Source organism: Bathycoccus prasinos, assembly GCF_002220235.1.
Source record: "Bathycoccus prasinos genomic : Chromosome_7".
Taxonomy (NCBI): domain Eukaryota; kingdom Viridiplantae; phylum Chlorophyta; class Mamiellophyceae; order Mamiellales; family Bathycoccaceae; genus Bathycoccus; species Bathycoccus prasinos.
Genome location: NC_024002.1, coordinates 207,456 through 226,909, shown reverse-complemented (window position 1 = coordinate 226,909; position 19,454 = coordinate 207,456). Strand labels below are relative to the sequence as shown.

At 49.3% G+C, this 19,454-nt stretch overlaps 10 protein-coding genes across 10 annotated transcripts; 4 read left to right on the top strand and 6 right to left on the bottom strand.

Annotated features, from left to right (window-relative positions):
• Positions 1-177: 177 nt before the first annotated feature.
• On the bottom strand, positions 178-1,998 carry Bathy07g01050 (tRNA 2-selenouridine synthase; the record flags this gene model as incomplete). Its single annotated transcript, XM_007511938.1, has 1 exon — positions 178-1,998. One exon carries the CDS (start codon positions 1,996-1,998, stop codon positions 178-180), a length of 1,821 nt encoding a protein of 606 aa, XP_007512000.1.
• Positions 1,999-2,333: 335 nt separating this feature from the next.
• Positions 2,334-4,007, top strand: Bathy07g01040 (RNA recognition motif family protein, expressed; the record flags this gene model as incomplete). The annotated part of the gene is made up of 1 exon (XM_007511918.1): positions 2,334-4,007. The coding sequence occupies one exon, from the start codon at positions 2,334-2,336 to the stop codon at positions 4,005-4,007; it is 1,674 nt and encodes a 557-aa protein (XP_007511980.1).
• Positions 4,008-4,145: 138 nt separating this feature from the next.
• On the bottom strand, positions 4,146-6,944 carry Bathy07g01030 (exostosin family protein (ISS); the record flags this gene model as incomplete). The annotated part of the gene is made up of 1 exon (XM_007512098.1): positions 4,146-6,944. The coding sequence occupies one exon, from the start codon at positions 6,942-6,944 to the stop codon at positions 4,146-4,148; it is 2,799 nt and encodes a 932-aa protein (XP_007512160.1).
• A 622-nt stretch (positions 6,945-7,566) lies between these two features.
• Bathy07g01020 (light-harvesting protein of photosystem I) lies at positions 7,567-8,205 on the top strand (the record flags this gene model as incomplete). The annotated part of the gene is made up of 1 exon (XM_007511996.1): positions 7,567-8,205. One exon carries the CDS (start codon positions 7,567-7,569, stop codon positions 8,203-8,205), a length of 639 nt encoding a protein of 212 aa, XP_007512058.1.
• Positions 8,206-8,336: 131 nt separating this feature from the next.
• Bathy07g01010 (predicted protein) lies at positions 8,337-10,886 on the bottom strand (the record flags this gene model as incomplete). The annotated part of the gene is made up of 1 exon (XM_007512021.1): positions 8,337-10,886. The coding sequence occupies one exon, from the start codon at positions 10,884-10,886 to the stop codon at positions 8,337-8,339; it is 2,550 nt and encodes an 849-aa protein (XP_007512083.1).
• A 387-nt stretch (positions 10,887-11,273) lies between these two features.
• On the top strand, positions 11,274-12,692 carry Bathy07g01000 (conserved hypothetical protein; the record flags this gene model as incomplete). The annotated part of the gene is made up of 1 exon (XM_007511797.1): positions 11,274-12,692. The coding sequence occupies one exon, from the start codon at positions 11,274-11,276 to the stop codon at positions 12,690-12,692; it is 1,419 nt and encodes a 472-aa protein (XP_007511859.1).
• Positions 12,693-12,847: 155 nt separating this feature from the next.
• Bathy07g00990 (ribosomal biogenesis GTPase) lies at positions 12,848-14,152 on the bottom strand (the record flags this gene model as incomplete). The annotated part of the gene is made up of 1 exon (XM_007512008.1): positions 12,848-14,152. One exon carries the CDS (start codon positions 14,150-14,152, stop codon positions 12,848-12,850), a length of 1,305 nt encoding a protein of 434 aa, XP_007512070.1.
• Positions 14,153-14,291: 139 nt separating this feature from the next.
• Bathy07g00980 (predicted protein) lies at positions 14,292-16,544 on the top strand (the record flags this gene model as incomplete). Its single annotated transcript, XM_007512149.1, has 1 exon — positions 14,292-16,544. The coding sequence occupies one exon, from the start codon at positions 14,292-14,294 to the stop codon at positions 16,542-16,544; it is 2,253 nt and encodes a 750-aa protein (XP_007512211.1).
• Positions 16,545-16,716: 172 nt separating this feature from the next.
• Positions 16,717-17,514, bottom strand: Bathy07g00970 (unknown protein; the record flags this gene model as incomplete). The annotated part of the gene is made up of 1 exon (XM_007512025.1): positions 16,717-17,514. One exon carries the CDS (start codon positions 17,512-17,514, stop codon positions 16,717-16,719), a length of 798 nt encoding a protein of 265 aa, XP_007512087.1.
• Positions 17,515-17,923: 409 nt separating this feature from the next.
• Positions 17,924-19,378, bottom strand: Bathy07g00960 (unknown protein; the record flags this gene model as incomplete). Its single annotated transcript, XM_007511887.1, has 1 exon — positions 17,924-19,378. One exon carries the CDS (start codon positions 19,376-19,378, stop codon positions 17,924-17,926), a length of 1,455 nt encoding a protein of 484 aa, XP_007511949.1.
• Between the last annotated feature and the right edge of the window lie 76 nt (positions 19,379-19,454).

The following is a 19,454-nucleotide window of genomic DNA, read 5'->3' as shown; positions in this document are numbered from 1 at the left end:
GGGAAGAGTGTGCGAGAAGAAGAAAAGAGGAAGAAATACATCCACTTTATTTATCATTAGCAATGTATCAATACTTTCTATAAATTACACACGACATTCTCATAAACGCTAAACTACTACCTTTCCGTGCTTTCCTGCTAAATACACGTCTTCTATACGGTGTGGCTTGTGCGTCTTTCATCCATCGATGGCGTTTTGGACATTTTCTAATTCTTCGTCTATTTTCTGACTCGTCAACTCGTACAAAGCCACCGCCATTTGGACGTCTCTGCATAATCTCGGCTCGTCGATATTGCGTCCGGTTTCATCTGCAAAAACCTCCACGTCAACAACCGTGCCCTGTCGCTCTTTATTATCACCAGCGGACGTTTCGGATACGCTATCGTTTAACGAGATGTCGCCTTCGCCGTCGCCTTTGTCTCCGGCTGTCGCATCAGTATTCGCGGGATTTTCTTTCGATTCTTTTTGCTTCTTTCGGTGCTTTTTACTATCATCGCGCTTCATCGCCAGATGCTTATCGTACAACCCGTCGTAATATTCCAACAACTGTTCTGCGACTGCGGCCCAATCGCCGCCTTCTAACGAGTTTTGCAACGCTTTTTGCTTCTCGCCGCCGATTCTTTTTGTCATTTTCTCGCACGCCTCTCGCATGCCGTCCATCCACCCTTCCTGCGCTCGTAACTCGTCTGTCGCGTAATCGCTCACTAAAGTTTGCACCCTTAGCTCTAGTGGACAAATCAATCGTAAAATCAAAGGTGCTTTTCGCATCCTTTGAAACAGTTTAGGATCCACCGAACACTTGCCGACGTGCGGTCCTTCGTCTTCGATGTATACCCATCGTTTAGGATCTAACGCGTCCCAAGCGAACGCGACTTCGTTCCCGTAATGTTCCGAGGTTGGTTGCGCGGTTTTTCCGACCCAACCGAACGCAGATCCCGAGTGATTCGCCAAACCTTCTAAATCGATGATTTGTTCGTTTTGTAATTTTTCCAACGCTAAAAGACATCGAGTCTTCCCTACGCCGGTTCGTCCACCGATTATGCACACCCTCGGCGCGGGCACGTCCGTCAACACCTGCGGTGCGGACGGATCGTCGTTTGGATGTTTCACAGGACTGCTACCACTGTTTGCATTATTTTTTAGAATATTTTTGGGATGGTTTTTATTATTATCGGCGATATTCGAAACGTCGACTAAATCGTCCTCGTCCAATCCAAAATCGTCCCCTCCTCCTCCTCCTCCTCCTCCTAATTCTCCTCCATTTCCTAGTCCTTTCCCACCATTCAACAACCTCTCGTCCACTTTCAGAGGATCTCCGCACCGACTCAATATCCACGTCCGAAACGCTTTATACCCACCATTCACCACGCGCACAAACTCCACGTCCTCCTTCCCCAACCGCTCGCCGAACAACCATCCGAGCGAGAGCGATCGCATCCCGCCTCTCCAGCAGTGCACGTACACCCGTATCTTTTTCCTCTCCTTATTCATTTTCCTCTTTAAATCCACTTCCGTTTGCGCGTTTACAATCAACTGCTCCCACTTCTCTCTCACAAACTCCATGCCTCTCGCCATCGCCGCTTTCCTCCCTCTTTTGGCGAACAAAGTCCCAACGACTTTCCTCTCTTCGTCTTCAAACAACGCCACGTTCACCGCGTTCGGGATGTGCCCTTTCCGAAACTCGCTCGGCGACCTCGCGTCGATGAGTACCGTTTCCATCGGGAACTCTCGGCAGTCTCGAGCGGCAGAGACGACGTCGGTTCTCGAGTGTTGGTTCTCTCGCGAGATGGAGGCTATGAAGGTTTCCATCACAATCGTCTTCTCATCATCGTTAGGATTCTCCTTTTTGCCGTTCGTGATTAAGTTCACGAATAACTCGCCCGCTTTGGACGACGATGATTTTTTGGACGACGATAATATAACCGACGGAGCAGTGGTGGTCGTAGTAGGAGCGGTGCGCTCCTCCTCCTCCTCCTCCTCCTCTTTCTCGCTCGTCATGTCTTCTCAGATAAAATAAAGAACGAGAGAAAAGAATCAAAGAGAGAGACGAGAGAGAGAAAAGAGTGATGAACAAAAAAAGCAAAATTGTGTCCCTCGAAAAAAATTTTCACCAAGCTTCTTTTCATGAAAATCAATCAATTAAATTCAAGTTAACAACAACACACAACACACGAAAGAAACGCAATTTACTGAAAATTACACACACACACACACACAGACAATTACACGGTAAAAGAAGAAGAACTTTATAATAATAATAAACTCTTTGAAAGCGAGGGCCTCCGAGAAAGAAAGAGCGCGAATAACGAAGAAGAAGAAGAAGAAGAAGAGTAATGCCGCCACGCAAGAAAGCCGCCGCCAAGAAGAAAACGCCGCCACCTCGAGCGGCGGAGGAGGAGGAAGAAAAAGAAGACGATTCGAAAATGATGGACGAGGAGGAGAATGCGATCGATGATGCGATTGCGAACGATGCCGATCCGCCGCCGCGTCAAACGCAACTGGAGTTGTGGGAGAAAGAGAACGAGCAAAACTTGTTGCACTTATCATCGATGAGTAGTGGTGAAGAAGATGCATTGATGAGTGCGAGTTTAGGGCATCCGCAACACGGTTCGGAGCTGTTTTTAGGCGGCGTTCCGAAATCCGCGAGCGACCAAGACGTTGAGAATTTGTTTAAAGGATCTACTAAAGGACGAGGGAAAGGTAACACGAAGTGTCCGTCGCAACCGGTGGATATTCAAGTGGTGAAAGATCCGAACGATTCCATGAGGAACCGAGGGTACGCGTTCGCGAGATTCGGGAACAGAGGCGAGTGCGAAGACGCGTTTCAGTTTCTCAGCGAGAACGACGGCGCGAACGCGGTTATGATCGACGCGGAGAATAACAACGAGGAAAAGAAAATCAGGGCGACGATTAAACCGACGAAGCACGTTTTATTCATGAGCGGGTTTCCGCCGTTTGCGACGAGAGAAGACATCGTGACGGAGCTTTTGAGAGTTGGCGGCGCGGGCATCGAGACGGTGTCGTTACCGAGAGCGAGCGGAACGGGAACGAACGGGATTGCCTGTCGACACAAAGGGTACGGATTTATCGATTATTTTAATCAAGAATGCGCTGAAAGAGCCATGAAGAACATAAACGACAAGACGACGAGAATGTTCAACGGCAACGCGAATAAACCAGTCGTCGCGAAATGGGCGGACGTGAGTAAAGAAAAGCCGCCGAGCAAAGAAGATTTATTGGCGCAGAGTAAATCGGTGTACGTCGGGCAAATTCCAACCGAAGGCGTGGCATTGGACGAGAAAGATTTGGAAGGGAAGTTGAGAGAAGTGTTTGGTCAGTTTGGCGAAGTCGAATCGGTCAAGTTGCCGAGGGGCGACGCGACGAAAGGGTACGCGTTTGTCCACTTTACGGAAAGAAGCTCGGCTGAGAAAGCGGTTGAAGCGGCAGCAGCGAGCGCATCTGGTGCACGTGGCGATGAATCGGCGATGGATGGTGTCGTAGCGGCAGGGGCGGTGCAGTTGCAAGGATGTAATTTGACCGTGGAAATCGCGCGTCCAGAGAGAGAGAGAAACAACGAGCATCGAGACAAAGGCGGACCGAGAGGAGGCAGAGGAGGTCGACGACCTATGCACAGAGGAGGACGTGGTGAACCACCGGGATCGCGCAGAGGCGGTGATTATAATAACTACATGAGCCCGCACGGGGGCGGTATTGCGCCTCGACAGTTTGGCGGCGGGAATTCGATGACCCCGGTATATTTACCGAACGGACAAACAGCGTACGTTATGGGTCAAGGCAATATGCCGGCACCAAACGCCGGTTGGGGGAGACAATCCGTTACCGATCGATTGGATAGAGGCGATCGTGGTCGAGGAGGTGGAGGAGGAAGAAGAGGACGCGATCGAGGTCCTCGCGATTACGACGATCACTATCAAAACAGAGGCGGTGGCGGGAGAAGACGAGACGACTCTCGAGACGCGCCAATGCACCGCGCCCGACCATATTGATGAACTTTAGAGATGGAAAAGTAATAAAAGGTTCTAACGGTATATTTTAATATAAAAATCACGAATTGTTTTGTAGAAATATCACCATCATCACCATCATTCATATTATAAACGAGAACGATCGACCGGGATGTTTTTTCACGTCGTCGATTTTGATTTCGACAAAATCTCGTCGCTAAAACATCTCTGTTTCAATTTCTCTCTCACATCTGCGTACAAAATGTCGTTCGCATTCGCGTGATACGGATTATGGAAGTACAGCCTGCATAACTGCACCGCTGAGCTCGATGGTATTTCCTTCCCCGATCGATGCGCAATCGCCCACACCGCGTGATGATACGCCCCATTGTGCACTAGAAAAGTGTCCTTCTCCGATAGTGTATCTCGAAAGTTACCACCGCTCCATGCGAATGCTTCGTGGACGACGCGCAAGTTCTTCACCATATTCGAATGCGTCCCGCTTTGCACCGTCTTGTCTAAAATTTCAGGAACACGTTTGAGATCTTGACTCCCGTTTGGAATAAATACGGTGAACGTGTCGTAATCGAGGAGGAAATCATACGGGTGCGAAGTGTTCAATTGCGTCATGAGCGGAACACACCCTCTGTGAATGGCATCGAAAAATCGTTGATCCCATCCGTTCCCGCCCGCGGCGAGGCAAAAGTACGAACGCAGGCGAATATTTTCGCTGCGTGCTAATTCGCCGACGCCTCCATACTTGCTAAATTCAGGCGACATCACGTTTTTGTTCAAGAAAAATCTCGGCTCATTTTTATACCAATCCAACATGAATGTCCGAATACCTTGCGAGTACAAGTACATGCACTCCTTGACGTTCGTAAAGATATTCTCTCCTGTACACTGCTTGAAATTTTTTGCCCTTCCGCGAAAGAATAACAGCATACCATCTTTCGTATTCGGGTCGAACCTCGTGTGCTTTGGGTCTTTGTCCCCGCCGTATCCAGGCGACACGGATAGAGACGATGGAATGACAATATCTCGATTGGGATAGAAACACTCATGATTTCCCTCTTTCGTTCGCCACATGCCATACTGCGAAACGACAATTGCTCCCGGAGGAAGTTCCGAATGCACGTCTGTTTGCAATGTACACAAGGATCTATCCATAGCGTTAATCCACACGGTTGGATGCACTGCTTCTTTTAGTGAATACTTTTTATCAACGTACTCAATGACTCGCTCCATCACAGTCGTAAATGATCCAACGTTTCCGACTAAATCTCCCGGGAAAAACGGGATGACCATCGTGCTTCGCAAAGATTCCGCGCCGTTCGGGTCAACGACGCCCGCATCCGCGATCATGGTCTCAAAGAAATAGTGCACTCCTCGGTAACTTCCGTTATTTTTATACTTGTGGCCTCGATAGAACCGTTTAATACCCCCGGGCAAATCTGCCGCGGCGAGCGATAATTCGTTCTTCGCGTACCGTTCTTCGCTGTTTTTCTTCGCCTGAAGTATCTCCTCTTCCGACAATGCGCATTCGTATCCAAATCTTCCTTTATTACACGCGCATTCAAACCATTCGCACTTTCCGTTCTTTTCGCATAACGGTGAACATATTCCTTCATTTTGCACGTACGAGTTCGCGAATTGGTCACCGTGGTCCTCCATGGTGATTATTTTTGAGCGCACACGGTCGAACACGACTTTATCAACGTTCCTATCCGCGTTTACGTTGCCGGATTTTTCACGCAACGCCTGTCTTGTTGGTTTGTCATATTCAAAGATGTACGATCTCCTATACTCCTCATCCTGGGGTTGTTTATAAAGCAAACCGATACTGCTAATACTACTATCGCTATCGATATTTCCATCGTCTACGTCTCCTACTTTACAAAAATGTTCCGTTCGCAAATTCATTTGAAACGGTCGCTTCCCCCCACCTCCCTCTCGCGTCATCACCTCGTACGTCTCCTTCCCAAACGCTTTTAGCGTATACTCGATGCACTCATCCACACATTTACACGAAGGAAATTCTTTAATCTCCGGCGCTGATCTCGGTCGCACGGTTATTTGTCTAGTTAACACATCGCCGCACGAGCCAAACGTAAACCGGTCGCACGACGGCGCCGGGTTTTCATCGCACTTCGCTCCGGTCCAATCCGTGTTGCAGATGCACTCGTGCCCGTCCTTGGAAGACGGGTATCCGTGCACGCACCGATCGTTGTCCGGGTTGAGCACTGGATATTCTTTTACTACTGCTACTTCTTCTTTCATCTCTCGAGGAGGAGGAGAAGGAAGAGGAGGAGAAGGAGAAGGAGAAGGAGAAGGAGGAGGAGGAGGAGGAAACGAAGACGGAGCAGCCGCAGCGCTCCTCTCGCGGCGAACGGCGTGCCACCTCTCCTTCCCTTTTTCCATTCCTCGATAACGAAGCAATTGCTCTTGATGACGACGACGATGACGTTCGAGACGTAGATGCGGATCCGTGCCATCTCCTTTTTTTCCCTCTTCGTCGCCGCCGCGGGGGCGCTCCGCCGTTGTTGTTTCCAGACGGTTTCCTTCTTCGCGTCGCACCGCTCTCTCTCTTCTTTCTCTCCTCATTCGGTCGTGTCGATTTTCCGCATCTCCATCTCCGCTCGCCTTCCCCGCGAGAAGGTCAAACGTGCCTCCTCGATCTTCTTCTTCTTCTTTTTGTTGTTGTTGTTGGAGCATCCTTCTCGTCGTCGTCGTCGTCGTCGTCGCCTTTACGAAGACTCCTCCCCCGTTCACGCCGATGGGTGTGTGTTTCCCGTCATCGTCTCCGCCAACGTCTCGCGCGAAAACAACCACCACCACTAAAACCGGGAGGAAGAAAAAGAAGAAGAGAAAGAAAAAGAGAGAAGAGAGAGGAAAGAAAGAGCACGCTCTCTGTTTTCTTCTTCTTTTACTTCTTCTTCTTCGCGCTTTTTCCTCTTCTTTTCCTCCTCTGGACGCCATTTTTGGGCGTCTTTTTCCTTTCTCGTCTAATTTTAAGCTCTCGAAACCGTTATTATAATTTAGGGTTTTTGATTTTTGGTAAAGGAAAAGCCTGTGTGAGTGTTTCTCTCGTCATTCTCGCACACATCATCATCGAACGGTTGTTCTTTGTTTTAAAATAAAAATATGTTTGCCTTATCATCGACTGTTGCGACTCGCGCGGTACGTTTATATTGTATCGCGCGATTCTTTCCTACGTTTTTGATTTTCTAATTCGCATCGGTAGTAGTCGTCGTCGTCTTCTCTCTCTGTTGCGCGTAAATCTTTTTTTTTCTGATTAAAATATTTGCCCGAGAAAGATACGCTTTTCGCGGTGTGTGAGAGGGGCCGATGTCCGGGAATGTGATGGTTCGAAATTTGTGTGTCCTTTCAACGCGCCGATGGCCGGTACATCGATCTCTCGTCGAGCGCTTTGTTCCATCATGCGTCACTTTTGTCGTTTCGACTCTACTTACTGACGATATCTCCTTCCACTCTTTTTTTCTTATGCGCACACCAAACACAGTTCGCGCAAAAAGTCTCCTCCTCCAGATCCGTCAACAAAACTCGATCCGCGTCCGTTATCGTCAAAGCGGAGAGAGAAATGTGGTACCCGGGGGCGACGGCGCCGGATTACTTGGACGGCTCCATGGCGGGTGACTACGGCTTCGACCCGTTAAGATTGGGTGCGAACAAAGAGTCTTTGCCGTACTTGCAAGAAGCGGAATTGATGAACGGCCGATGGGCGATGTACGCGACTATCGGCGTCTTGGCGACGGATTCGAACCCGAGCTTGCCGAAATTTTGGGAAGCGGGCGCGGCGGATTACGACATTGACTTTAAGACGTTGGTCGTCACGCAAGTTATCGTTATGGGCATTTTGGAAGCGTTGAGAATTCGCGGTTTCATGAAGACTGGCGAGAGTGGATTGGGGGCGAACTTTCCGTTTGACCCGGCGGGAATGGACTCTCCGGCGGCGAGAGTGAAGGAGGTCAAGAACGGCCGCTTGGCGATGGTTGCGTTTTTGGGCATGGTTTCGCAGTGGGCGGTAACTGGTATGGGACCGATCGAAGGTTTCAAGGCGCACTTGGCGGACCCGACGGCCGTGAACATCTACACGTCTGCCGTTGGTGGTGAGACTGTTGCGTTCATCGCGTTTTTGTCGTGCGCGCCGGTGTGGTTGATCGCGCAAAGGCAGTTAACCGATGGTTCGGAAGAGGAGTTCAAGCCGATTCCGTGGTAAGAAGCTAGATTTGTCGCGTGACTAAGATAGAATTTGCGAATATATAAACACTTCATATCTACGCCATGTATTTCTTTTACATTATTATTATTACATTCTATGAATTTTATTACTCTAAAGTGTTCCTTGACTCACATCCCAAGCGATACGATTTTTATTCGTCCTTTACTGTTTGCGGAAATGAGCGTGGACTCGTCCGACCAACAAACTGCGCTCACGAAGTGGTTCCCAGAGTTGTGATCTCTCGAGGAACTTTTCATATCATTCCCTGGAGTATCGAACGATACCGTGGCTACAGGCGCGGAGAAGTTCTTATTGTACACGAATAACTCGTTCGTCTCTGAGCCGCAAGCGACGGATTTTCCGTCGGACGACGCCGCCAATCCAACAAAGTTCTTCCTGTTCACGTGACCGGTCAAGGTGCGAATCAGCCGAGTGCTGCTGACGAGATCGGATTCTCCATCCGCGCCGTTGTTGGTTTCCATTTTGGGAAGAGGAACGCCATTATCATCACCTTGGAATTGTTGTTGGTTATGATAGATGTTGTAAGGATCAAAAGTCGCGTTGTGATCGTGTGTTTTCTTCACGTCCCATATGCACACGCTAGAATCCGTCGACGCCGAACACAACTCGCTACTGCTGATATATTTCACGTAGGAAACCGCTTTTTTATGCGAGCTGAGCGTATATAACGGCTCGTGCGGACGTCGTAAATCGTACACGCGTACTTTATGATCGGCACAGCCGATGGCGATATCGTGTGCGGTCGTCGGCGACCACGCGATGCAACACACGTTTGCGCGCATCTGTATTTCCATGACGCTTCGATTTCCGCCTCCCATACTTATACCACTCTCACTCCATATCTTCACCGCGCCGTCGTCGCTTCCAGAGGCGATTAAGTGCATGTTATCTACACATCTGCAATACTCAACCGTCCAACATCTCTTGTCGTGCTCTTCAAATTTTAAAATACTTTGAGAGGTTTCCGCGTCCCAAATGGTCACCACACCTTCGTAATCCGACGCGGCGATGTGCGAGACGTGTTTCCTAGAGAAAGACAAGCACGATATTTTCGATTTAACTTTGATTTGCGCCCTCGTAATCCGCGGACGTTCTTCGTTTTGATTCGCCGCCGTTCGGTCGCATATATCCGTGAAGGTATAAAACTCGATGCGTTTAGAAACGCCCGCGGTGGCAAACATAGTTTGGTCCATGGAGACGTCAATGGAAGAGACAATATCGCTTACCGGTGGAATCGGTGAAGTGTTGATGATATCGATATTGTTGATATTTTCGTTGTTGATGTTGTTGTTGTTATTGGTGTCGATAGTGTTGTTGTTGTTGTTATTGTTGATGATGTTGACGATGTTGTTGTTATTGTTATTACTGTTGTTGTTCATCACCGCTCCAAACTGGGTCATCAAAGAATTATTGTTAAACGACAAGGACGACATTGATAAGGACGGTTTGACTATTTCTGCGACGATGCGCACGCGTCCATACTTTTGTTTCGCGTCCGTCAGCGCTTGCGCGAAATCTTCTAACCGTTCTTCGTTCATTTTCTCGTCGATACTCGCCGGTTCGATGCGGTGATTTCCACCGCCATCTTCTTCGTCGTCGTCGTTGTCGTTGTCGTCGACTTCCTCTCTTCCTCTCATGCTACTGTTTACGCCATCAATTTCTTTGATACCTTTGGTATACAGCGAACTTAATCCAGCGTGATATTTCCTTTCGAACTCTTCATCCTCATCGCACGCATCTCCCTCGTACCCGGGCAGTTGCGGTACAAATCGAAGCATATCCGCCACGTCTTCACCGTCATCTTCTTCTTCTTCTTCTTCTTCTCCTCCTCCTGTTCTCCCTTCCGCCTCCGTGTAGCTCCTCTTTAACACCTTCAACTCTTCTCTCAACAACTTCTCCACCCTCTCTATGTCCGTGCGTAAAAACTTCATCTCCATCTCCCCTTCCGCCATCTTCATCCTCTTTCTCCTCGTCGCCTCGTCGAAGAAATCCCTCAAAATCTCTAATCTCTTCTCCTCGCCTTCGGCGACAGCTCTCGCGTGCTTCTCCACCAGCGCTTTCACGATCGGCGCCAACTGTTCTTCGTCCATGTGCTGCAACGCGGAGACGACTTTCTCCGCTCGCGCAATTTTCGAATGCTGCGGTTCCATCGGCGAGTGTTCCTCCGTGATTTGCATCGTCATCGCGTCCACCCGTGCCAACGCGTCGACAACTTTCGTCAGCGCCACGTTCGGCGTTAACGAAGTAATCGACGCGTTGCAAATCGGACACGGCGCTGGGTTGGAAAAGTCCACCAGTTTCCCAAAATCTTTCGTCGTCTGAATCATCGTCGTCGTTTTTGTCCCCTTTTTTTCTACTTCGTCTTCCTCCTTTTCCTCCTTTTCCTCCTCGTTCGTCTGAGTCGTCGTCGTCTTCTTCTTCTTCTTCTTCTCTCCAACGGCGGGGCCAACAGCATTAGTACCAACCGCACTTTGTTGTTGTTGTTGTTGATGATGATGATGATGATGAAGCTCCCAAAATTTCCCGCAGTGTTCCACCACGCAGTCGTGGCAAAACGTGTGCCCGCACGTGGCGTTAAACGGCGCTTTGTAAATCTCTCGGCATATCGGGCACGTTCGAGAGTCGTCCAGGTTTTTGCGCGCGGCCACGATCGGCATTGTCTGTGTGTGTGTGTACCAAAAGCTCGGGCAAAGTTGTTCGTTTTGAGGGAACCCCTCCTCGCTGTCGTCATCTGCATCATTTTTGGTCCATCGCAGACCATTTTTGGTCCATTTTGTGGTCCATTTTGTGGTCCATGAGAGGCGACGAAATACAACAGTTGTTTCCTCAAAACGAAGGGAAAAAAACGACAAAAAGTTCTTTTTACGCTCTCAAGTACTCTCTCTCTCTCATTATCATCATCATCATCGTCTCTCTCTGATATAGAAGAGCATATATCGTTTGCGACGAGGACAAAGCGTAAGCTCTCTCTCGCGGAGGAGGCTCTGGTCTACCTGCGAACAAAGAAACAAACATTAAACAGAGAGAGAGAGAGAGAGAGAGAGATGACGAGGAATACTTCTTCTGATGAAATGGAAACGAAATCGACCAAGGAATTGTTCGCGCTCGCCCGGGAGAAGATGACGACGAGGACGTCGAGTGGTATTAATGGTGGTGGTGATAATGACGGTTCTTTTTTTTTGCGAGAAGCGATCGAGATGTTCGCGGAAGTTTTCCGGAGATGCGATTCGGCCGGGTGTTTTGATGATGATGCCAACAACGGTGGTGAGAACGAGGAAAACTTTGGCGGTGACAACAGAAGAGGAGGAGAGAACGTCTCCACGAACGATTTGAAATACGCGTTGTGCTTGTATTTTCAGGGGAAGTGTTGGCAGTCGATGCGGACGGAGTTTGTGCCTCTCATCGCCGGCGAAGCAGAAGGGGAGGAAAAGAAGACGACGATGGTGATGAACCGAGAACTGCGCGTGGAGCACGTGTTACGAGGGAAGGAGTGTTTGGAGCGGTTCTTGAGGTTTGCGTCGGCGGCGCGGTTCCTCCCGCGCGGGTTCGAGAAGGACGCGAGAGCGGCGGCGGGTTTGATAGAAGAAGAAGAAGAAGATGATGATGATGATGATGATGACGACGGTGGTACTACTCGAGAGGCTATGATGACTCCGGAAGCGAAGAGAACGATGAAAGTGAAACGGTTTAAAAAGCAAAGCGAGTTGAGGAGGAAGTTGGAGGAGATGGAGAAGAGCGGAGTAGTAGACAGATGCGCTCGGGTGAAATCGAGGACTGCGGAAGAGGAGGAAGAGGAAGAAGGGGAAGAGGAAGCTGACGAGGAGAAGGTTCGAGAGTATTGGTTTGCGATGATTGAAAAAGCCGTGTTGGATTCGATTGAAATGATAGAGGGGAGCAAAGAGGAGGTGGCACTTTTGACCGGCGTGAGCGAAGACGAGGTGAGGAGAATCGTACAAGGAGGGGAGAAGAAGCAGCAAAGAGGAGGGGAGGAGGAGAGTTCGTCCTCGAGAATTCCAGGGGAGCTTTTAAAAGCCATCGCGTCTCTGGAGAGCAACAAGAACAACAACGGAACAAACGGTCGAAATGGAATGATGAACCGAAGCGCGCCGCCGGCTGGTACGTCTGCGCCGACGGTTGCGATCCCGTCGCTCCCGTCTTCCTTATTCGCGAATCGCAAGGAAAGCGTCGTTCGAGACGCGAGAAGCGCTTTGTTTCGGCCTTCGCACATTTTACCCACAATGTCTATCGAAGAAGCCGGAGAAATCGAGCTGAGAGAATTAATGGAGCGCACGGCACTGAGTAAGGAAAGAGAGAAGCGCAAGTCGGTGTTGGAAAGCGCCAAGACGGAGGACGAGTTGAGCGATGAAAAGTTGTACGAAAAGAGACGTTGGGATGATTGGAAAGACGATAATCCGTTTGGCGCGGGGAACTCACGTCGGACGCCAACTGGAAATAACAGATAAGAGCATGAGCGACAAAAACAGAAACACGACGACGATGACGAAAGAAGAGAAAGGCAAAGGAGTAGTAGTAGCAGCAGTAGCAGTAGTAGTAGCAGCAGTAGTAGTAGTACATGAGCTTTGGCCCGGCGAAAGTACGCGTACGTCACGCGCATCTTTTACCGCGCCGGCGTCACTTCTAAACAAAACTTTCCTAAAAAACCACCCCTAAAATCGTTCAAAACCTTCGCGCCAGCTCTCTCGAAATCCCCACCGCAAGTGCTCAGGGCAATCTTCTCGATGAACATGTCCCCGTTCATCTCCTCCACCTCTTTCGCGGACATCTTGTACCTCTTCATGAGAACGTTTCCGATGTTCCCTTTCTCTCTCCTCCAACTCGGCAACATTTTCATCTCCTCAAACAACCTCGCGGCGACCTCGCTCGCTTTGTACGACGCCTCGCCGATGTCGTTTGCCATCGCCAATCGATTCGCGGCGTCTTGATCACTCATTCTCGGCGGTAATACTCCGGGAGAATCCAACAAGTCAATCTCCTCGCTCACTCGCACCCATCTCAAATCTCTGGTCACCCCCGGTCGCGGCGCGGATGCGCACGCTTTCTTCCCAACCAATCGATTAATCAACGCCGATTTCCCTACATTTGGGTACCCAACCACCGCAGTTCTCACCGGTCTCGCCAATAAACCTTTCTGAATCCGCTTTTCGTTCACCTCCTTCGCTACGCTGAGCGCGATTTTCTTCACCTGCTCGACTCCGCGACCAGATTTCGCGTCGGTCACAATCACGTGTCTCTCTTTCATTTTGTGTTTAAAATAGGAAACCCACTTCGCTCTTTCTTGCTCGTCCACCATATCCGACCGATTCAAAACGGTTATGTGAAGTTTACCAGAAGAAGAGTTATTAGCGTTGTTATTACTGTTATCCCGACTGCTCCCGACCCAAGCGGCCACGTCCGGGTGGCTCGTCGCCAACGGTATCCTCAAATCCCGAACTTCCACCACGCAGTCTACGTTTTTCAACTGATCTCGGAGTAACCGTTCCGCTCGAGCGATGTGTCCCGGGTACCACTGCACCAGTCGAACGGATTTCGCGTTGAATCCTCCTCCTCTCTTGTCCTCGTCGTTCCCGAGGAACCTCTCGTCGTTCTCCCCCCACGGGTTGTGTGCACTTCTACTAAACGGCAATTCTTCGTTGTCTGGAACCGGAACTGGCATGCCTTTCCCGACCGCGGCGGTGGTGGTCTTCTGTCCTCTCGACGACGACGACGACATCATCGTCATCATCGCAAAGCGATGATTGTTGTTCGTCGCCGCCAAACGAACGAAATTGGTGCTTCTTTTCGACGATGTGAAACTGTTCGTAATGCTGCGAGATGCTCCTCCTTTCGCCGCAAAAGCCATGCCACGAATAATACTTTTACCGTAGCTACTGTTGATGATAGTTTTTGTGTTTTTCAGCCTCATCGTCGTCGTCGTTTGAATCGTCATCATCATGAGGAAAAAAGTGGCGCATTTCGAGCAAAATTGGAATTCTTCATTACAATAAGGAGGTGTTGTGCGGCTTCTTTTTCTTCTTCTTTACCTTCTCTTCCTCCTTCTTTCGATGACGACGACGATCATCACCACGTTGTTCTCATCAAAATGGTCAAAATCGGCATCATCGTATTCCTCTTCTTTTCTTTTTAAGTCGATGAGGAGGATCGGGACGAAGGCGTTGGTACTGTTGTTGGTTGTTTTGGTGATGAAGATTACGTCGGCGACATCATCATCGAGGGAGGCGATGAGAAGAGTTGGTTTCGAAGAAGATGAATTTAAGAGGACGACGTGGGAGAGAGCATCGTTCCTTTCCTCGTCGTCGTCTTCTTTGTCTCGAAGGTCACTCAAAGACGTCCACCTCGGATTCTCGCATTCGGGCGAAACCAAACCGGTGGCGCAAACGAAACTGTCTACCGGGTTGACCATCGAACACATACAGAAAATCGCAAAGGATAATACAATCATCGTCACGTGGGCGAACCATCACTACTTGGATTTCGCGAGGAACTGGATCAACCACGTGCAAAATCGGTTGGGTTTGAGTAACTTTATCATAGGCGCGATGGATGAAAAGATGTACGAAAGTTTGAAGGAAGAGTTTAGCGGTGGCGTGCACACGTGGTTGATGGGATCGCAAGGGATCTCGAAGGAAGCGGTGAAGAACGATTTTGGGTGGGGGACGAAGAATTTCCACCAGATGGGACGAGATAAGATTCGATTGATTAGAGATTTTACCAGGAGCGGGGTGAACGTTTTGGTTTCAGATATCGACGTGGTGTGGTTGAGGAATCCGTTGCCGTTTTTTAAGCGATACCCAGTGGCGGATGTTTTAGTGTCTTCGGATCAATTGAGGTCGGAGACGATGATTGAAAGTTTGAAACAGAAGAAGTTTATGGTAGATGGGGAAGGGTTGGAGTTTCACATTTGCCACGCGGCGAGTAATATTGGGATCATGTGGTTTTTAGCGAGTCGCGGGAATCAGGAGTTAACGACAGAGTGGGTGGATAGGATCGAAAAGGACGATAACCTGTGGGACCAAAGCGCGTTTAACGATTTGAAGAGTTTGAATGGAGGGTGCCAGACGCAAGTGGATGGGAGTGGAGTGCAAGAAGCGTACGGGGACGAGAACAAGAAGATGCGAGTGAAGATGGGGGCGCTGCCGGTAAGTTTATTTGCGAACGGACACACGTATTACGTGCAGAGGTTACACGAGAGAGAAAGGAAGAACGCATACGCTGTACACGCGACGTTCCAATACGGCGGGACGCCGGGGAAGAGAAATCGAATGCGAGAAGCAAACGCTTGGATGGGAGAGGAGGAGGAATACTTTCGAGGGAAGTTTATGAGTTTTACGCCGAGAGTAGAGAGAGATTTCTTTCGTAGTAGTACCGAGAGCGGGGGTAACAATAATAATAGTAGTGATAGTTTCGAGGCTAGTAGTGAAGGTAGAAATGACTACATCGACGGCGACAAGAGAACCGTTCGCGGTGGATTCGATATATTCGTCGAGCGCGGCTGGCCTGAGAGAGATAGCAAGTTTCCGAGCATTCCAACGAAAGAAGAGAAAGTGCTCACGGAAAATGAACGTTTGGTGAATTTTCAGCTGGCACAAATTAATGAAGCGCTTGCGATCGCAAAACATCTCGATCGCATTTTGATCATACCGCCGATCCTTTGCGGCATCGATCGAGTGTGGTTCCCGCACTACGGTCGATTCCCCGGTTCGCATTTACAGCTTCCGTTCATTTGTCCGCAAGATCACGTCATCAACGTCGAGCAGTGGCGAAATAAAGGTAAATTTCGGGAACGTTCTTTTTTGGCGCACCCGCAAATGCCGAAAGGTGCCGTGTCGCCGGATTCTTCTGCTCGAGTCGTCGTAAATGGGAAAAGAACGAACGAGGCGTTCAAGAAATCGCGAACGATTCCTATGGAAATCATACCGACAACGCGACACAACGCGGACGACAAAACAAAAATCTCCTTACGGAGGTGCTTCGAACATCACGACGCGTACGACAGCGGCAACGATGGTAAAGTAGAAGCGTGCGACCCGAGTCAAAACGTAGCCATTCAAAACGCAAATACGGTTGTCTCGTTGGAGAATCCAGCGGAGAATTTAGAGGCTTTGGAGCAAATGCTCGGAGGCGAAGCGAACTCTAAGAAATTTTTGCACTTTGATACGATGCTCGGAACGACGATCGAATCGGTTGCCAAACCTGAGAGCAGCGTGATACCGGATTACTGGTGTTGCCACATGAAGGGAAGCGTTCGGTATAATCCAGACGGGGTGAAAGGAGAACTGTTCACGACGAAATCTTAAAAACAAAGATAGGCGTTCATTTTATGTATTTGTAGTACAATTACTGTATACAATTCTAAAAGTTACACTCTCTGGTTGATGTTTTGTTTGTACAGTGGTTGTTTGTTTCGTACATGAGTTGATTTTGTAAAGTCTGACGACAGTCGTCATCAGCTTTATCTTGTATGTGTTCTCATTCTCTCACTCTCTTTTTTCTCGGTTGTTGTTGTTCATGTTCGTGTTCGTGTTCGCGTTCGTGTTGTTCTTGCTTTTGTTCTTGTTGTTGTATCTTCTTCGCTTCTTCCGCCTCTATTTTTCTCCTTTCCTTTATCTTCTTCCACTGCCTCGCGTAGCACTTTGCGCACAAGTATTTTCCAGCGCGCTCTTTATCATTGTACCATATCGAGCTCGTCGTTTTACTTTCGCACGTTCCGCAGTGCTTCCCACTCAACGCCACCAGCTCTTTGTAATAACAATTCACGCACAAATATCCGCCTTGGGTGGTTTTACTCTTCAACCAACTCCCGCTCGTTCGATCGGTGGAACACGCCACGCACACTTTTATGCTCAACATCGTCCGTTCGCGATAGTAACATCGATGGCACAAATACACTCCTTTTTTGACGTGCGAGCGATACCACCCCGCGGTGGTTTCCTTCGAAGCGCACGCGGCGCACGATTTCATTCCTAATTTGGCTATTTCTTTTCGCTTTTCGCTTTTCGCTTTGGCTCTTTCTTTGTTTAGGTCGTGCACGGCCTCCGATTTATCCGTTTTGTTGTTGTTGTTGTTGTTGTTGTTCTCATTGCCCTTCGTTTCTTCCTCCTCGTCTAAATCGTCTGAATCGTCGTCGGGTCTCAACGCCCTCACCTCTTCGTCGAAGCACTTCTTACAAATGTCCGCGTTGAGGATGACTTTTGATTTTCTCCAACTCGCATCTCTCGGCGCGATTTTGCCGCACTCTTCGTTGATGCATTTGAGAAGGAAAAGCATCTCAGAATCCTCCGCGAAAGCGGCAAAAATAGCTCGATGATGCGATGATGATAAAACGAATAATACTCACAATACTACCACTAAAACCGAAAGAGAGAGAGAGAGAGAGAGAGAGAGGGTAAGAATGAGAGTAAGAATAAAGTACGGAAAACGAATGGACGTATTTTGAGGAAAACGATTTGACGGTGTGGCACTTAATTGTTGTGACACGTCGCAATATAATTTAATTTGTACGCGGAAAAGAATGTTTGATGGACTTTTTTACTTATTCTTAATTATAAATAAAACTTAAAGAAGAAACACGTTGGCCCCCGTTGTTCGGAAAAAGGCAACAAAATACAACCGGGTTGAGCGCATCATCATATGTACTCTTTCTCTCTCTCTTTTCTTTTCTTTCTTTCTCTCTTTCTTACGGAAGAAGAAGAAGAGGAAGAAGAAGAACAAACGCGGTGGTCACGGCGAGGCGAAGACCGTCCCGGCGAAGAAGGGCGCCGGCGGCGCTGTCGAGCGAGATGCCGCTATCGCAGCCCGTAGAGATCGCGTACGGTTTCGCGACACCTGCGCACGTCACTTCGATGCTGTTTGGATTCGGGGTGCAATCGAGATCGTCGCAGTTCCACACGCATTTGCTGTCGGTTGCGCACGATGAGGAGGAGTCGTGCATGCTGCATATGTACCAATTTTTTTCCATGTCGGCTAAAAACGCGTTGGTAGGCAACGCGGCGTCGTACGCCGCGTCGGTTGGAACGCACGTCGGTCCACCATTCAAGGATAAAACTTCGCAGTTCGAAAGCTCCGCACAATTGGTTTCGCTTGTAGCTTTAGCGCACGTCATCAAGTCGACGTGCGTTGCGAGTTTGCCGCCGAACGTGACTGCCAACGATTTAAACATCACAGATAAACTCGTCGAGCAAGAAGTTCCGTCGTACATACACACGGAGCTCGCAGAACACGTACTATCGCTCGTTAACGTCGAGCACGTTTTTGCCTCGCCAAGAACTTCGCAATAATCGGTATTGTCAGCTTGCGTTTTCGTGTTCGCGTCGCAATACGAACTGTACAACGAAGTCTTCAAATCCGTTCGGGCGGCGCACGAGCTGAAACTCGGGTCCCAAGTGCAGGAATCAACACATGCTACTTCGCTCGTAATTTCACCGCATTGAAAATCTTGCGCGACGAGCTTTGCGAGGAACGAATCGCCAAACATGTTTGTCAGCGCGCTTTCCGTCATATCAGCCTCGCACGCGCTGTCCGCCGCGGTCCACACGCACCCCAAGCCGTCGGCGGCCAGGGCGGTGCATGCCGCCTCGCCTCCCAGACCACCAAGTCCGCACGTGAGCACGGGCAAGAGCACCATTGCTGCTGCACCCATCTCAATACCCATCTCAGTGGGGACCGCAACCGAATTCGTGCACGTTGGCGTCGTTTGCGTATCGTCCCAAAAGCACGCCGGCTCCGCCATGCACTCGCCTTCATTCGTCTTTCCCTCGCACAGATCAATGTATCGTCTGGCGACGCACATGTTCGAGTGCGTCGCGATCGCAGCTTTCGTTTCGCGCTGTTTAGAAATCGTCGTCGTCGTCGTCATCTTCTCCTTTCCTCCTCCTTCTTTTAACGACGATTGAACGCGTTCCACGAGCGCTTTCGCTTGCTTTTCCGCTTTCGCAAACTCCTCGGTCCCTTTCCATTTCTCCAAAAGACGCGACTCGTACGACGACGACGCCGCGACGGTGGTGGCCGAACTCGAGACGAAAATGAAGACGAAAGAAACGAAAAAGAGTAAAGGGAGACGGTGCAAAACTGCTCTCGTCGTTTTGTTGTTCTCGCGCGCGCGATCGCGCGTGTTTTCCGAAAGCGTAGACATGCTATATAAAAGGGAATATAAAGTGAGGTCGGTGAGAGAAAGATGCGAAAAGAAGATATTCTAATTAATTTAGAGA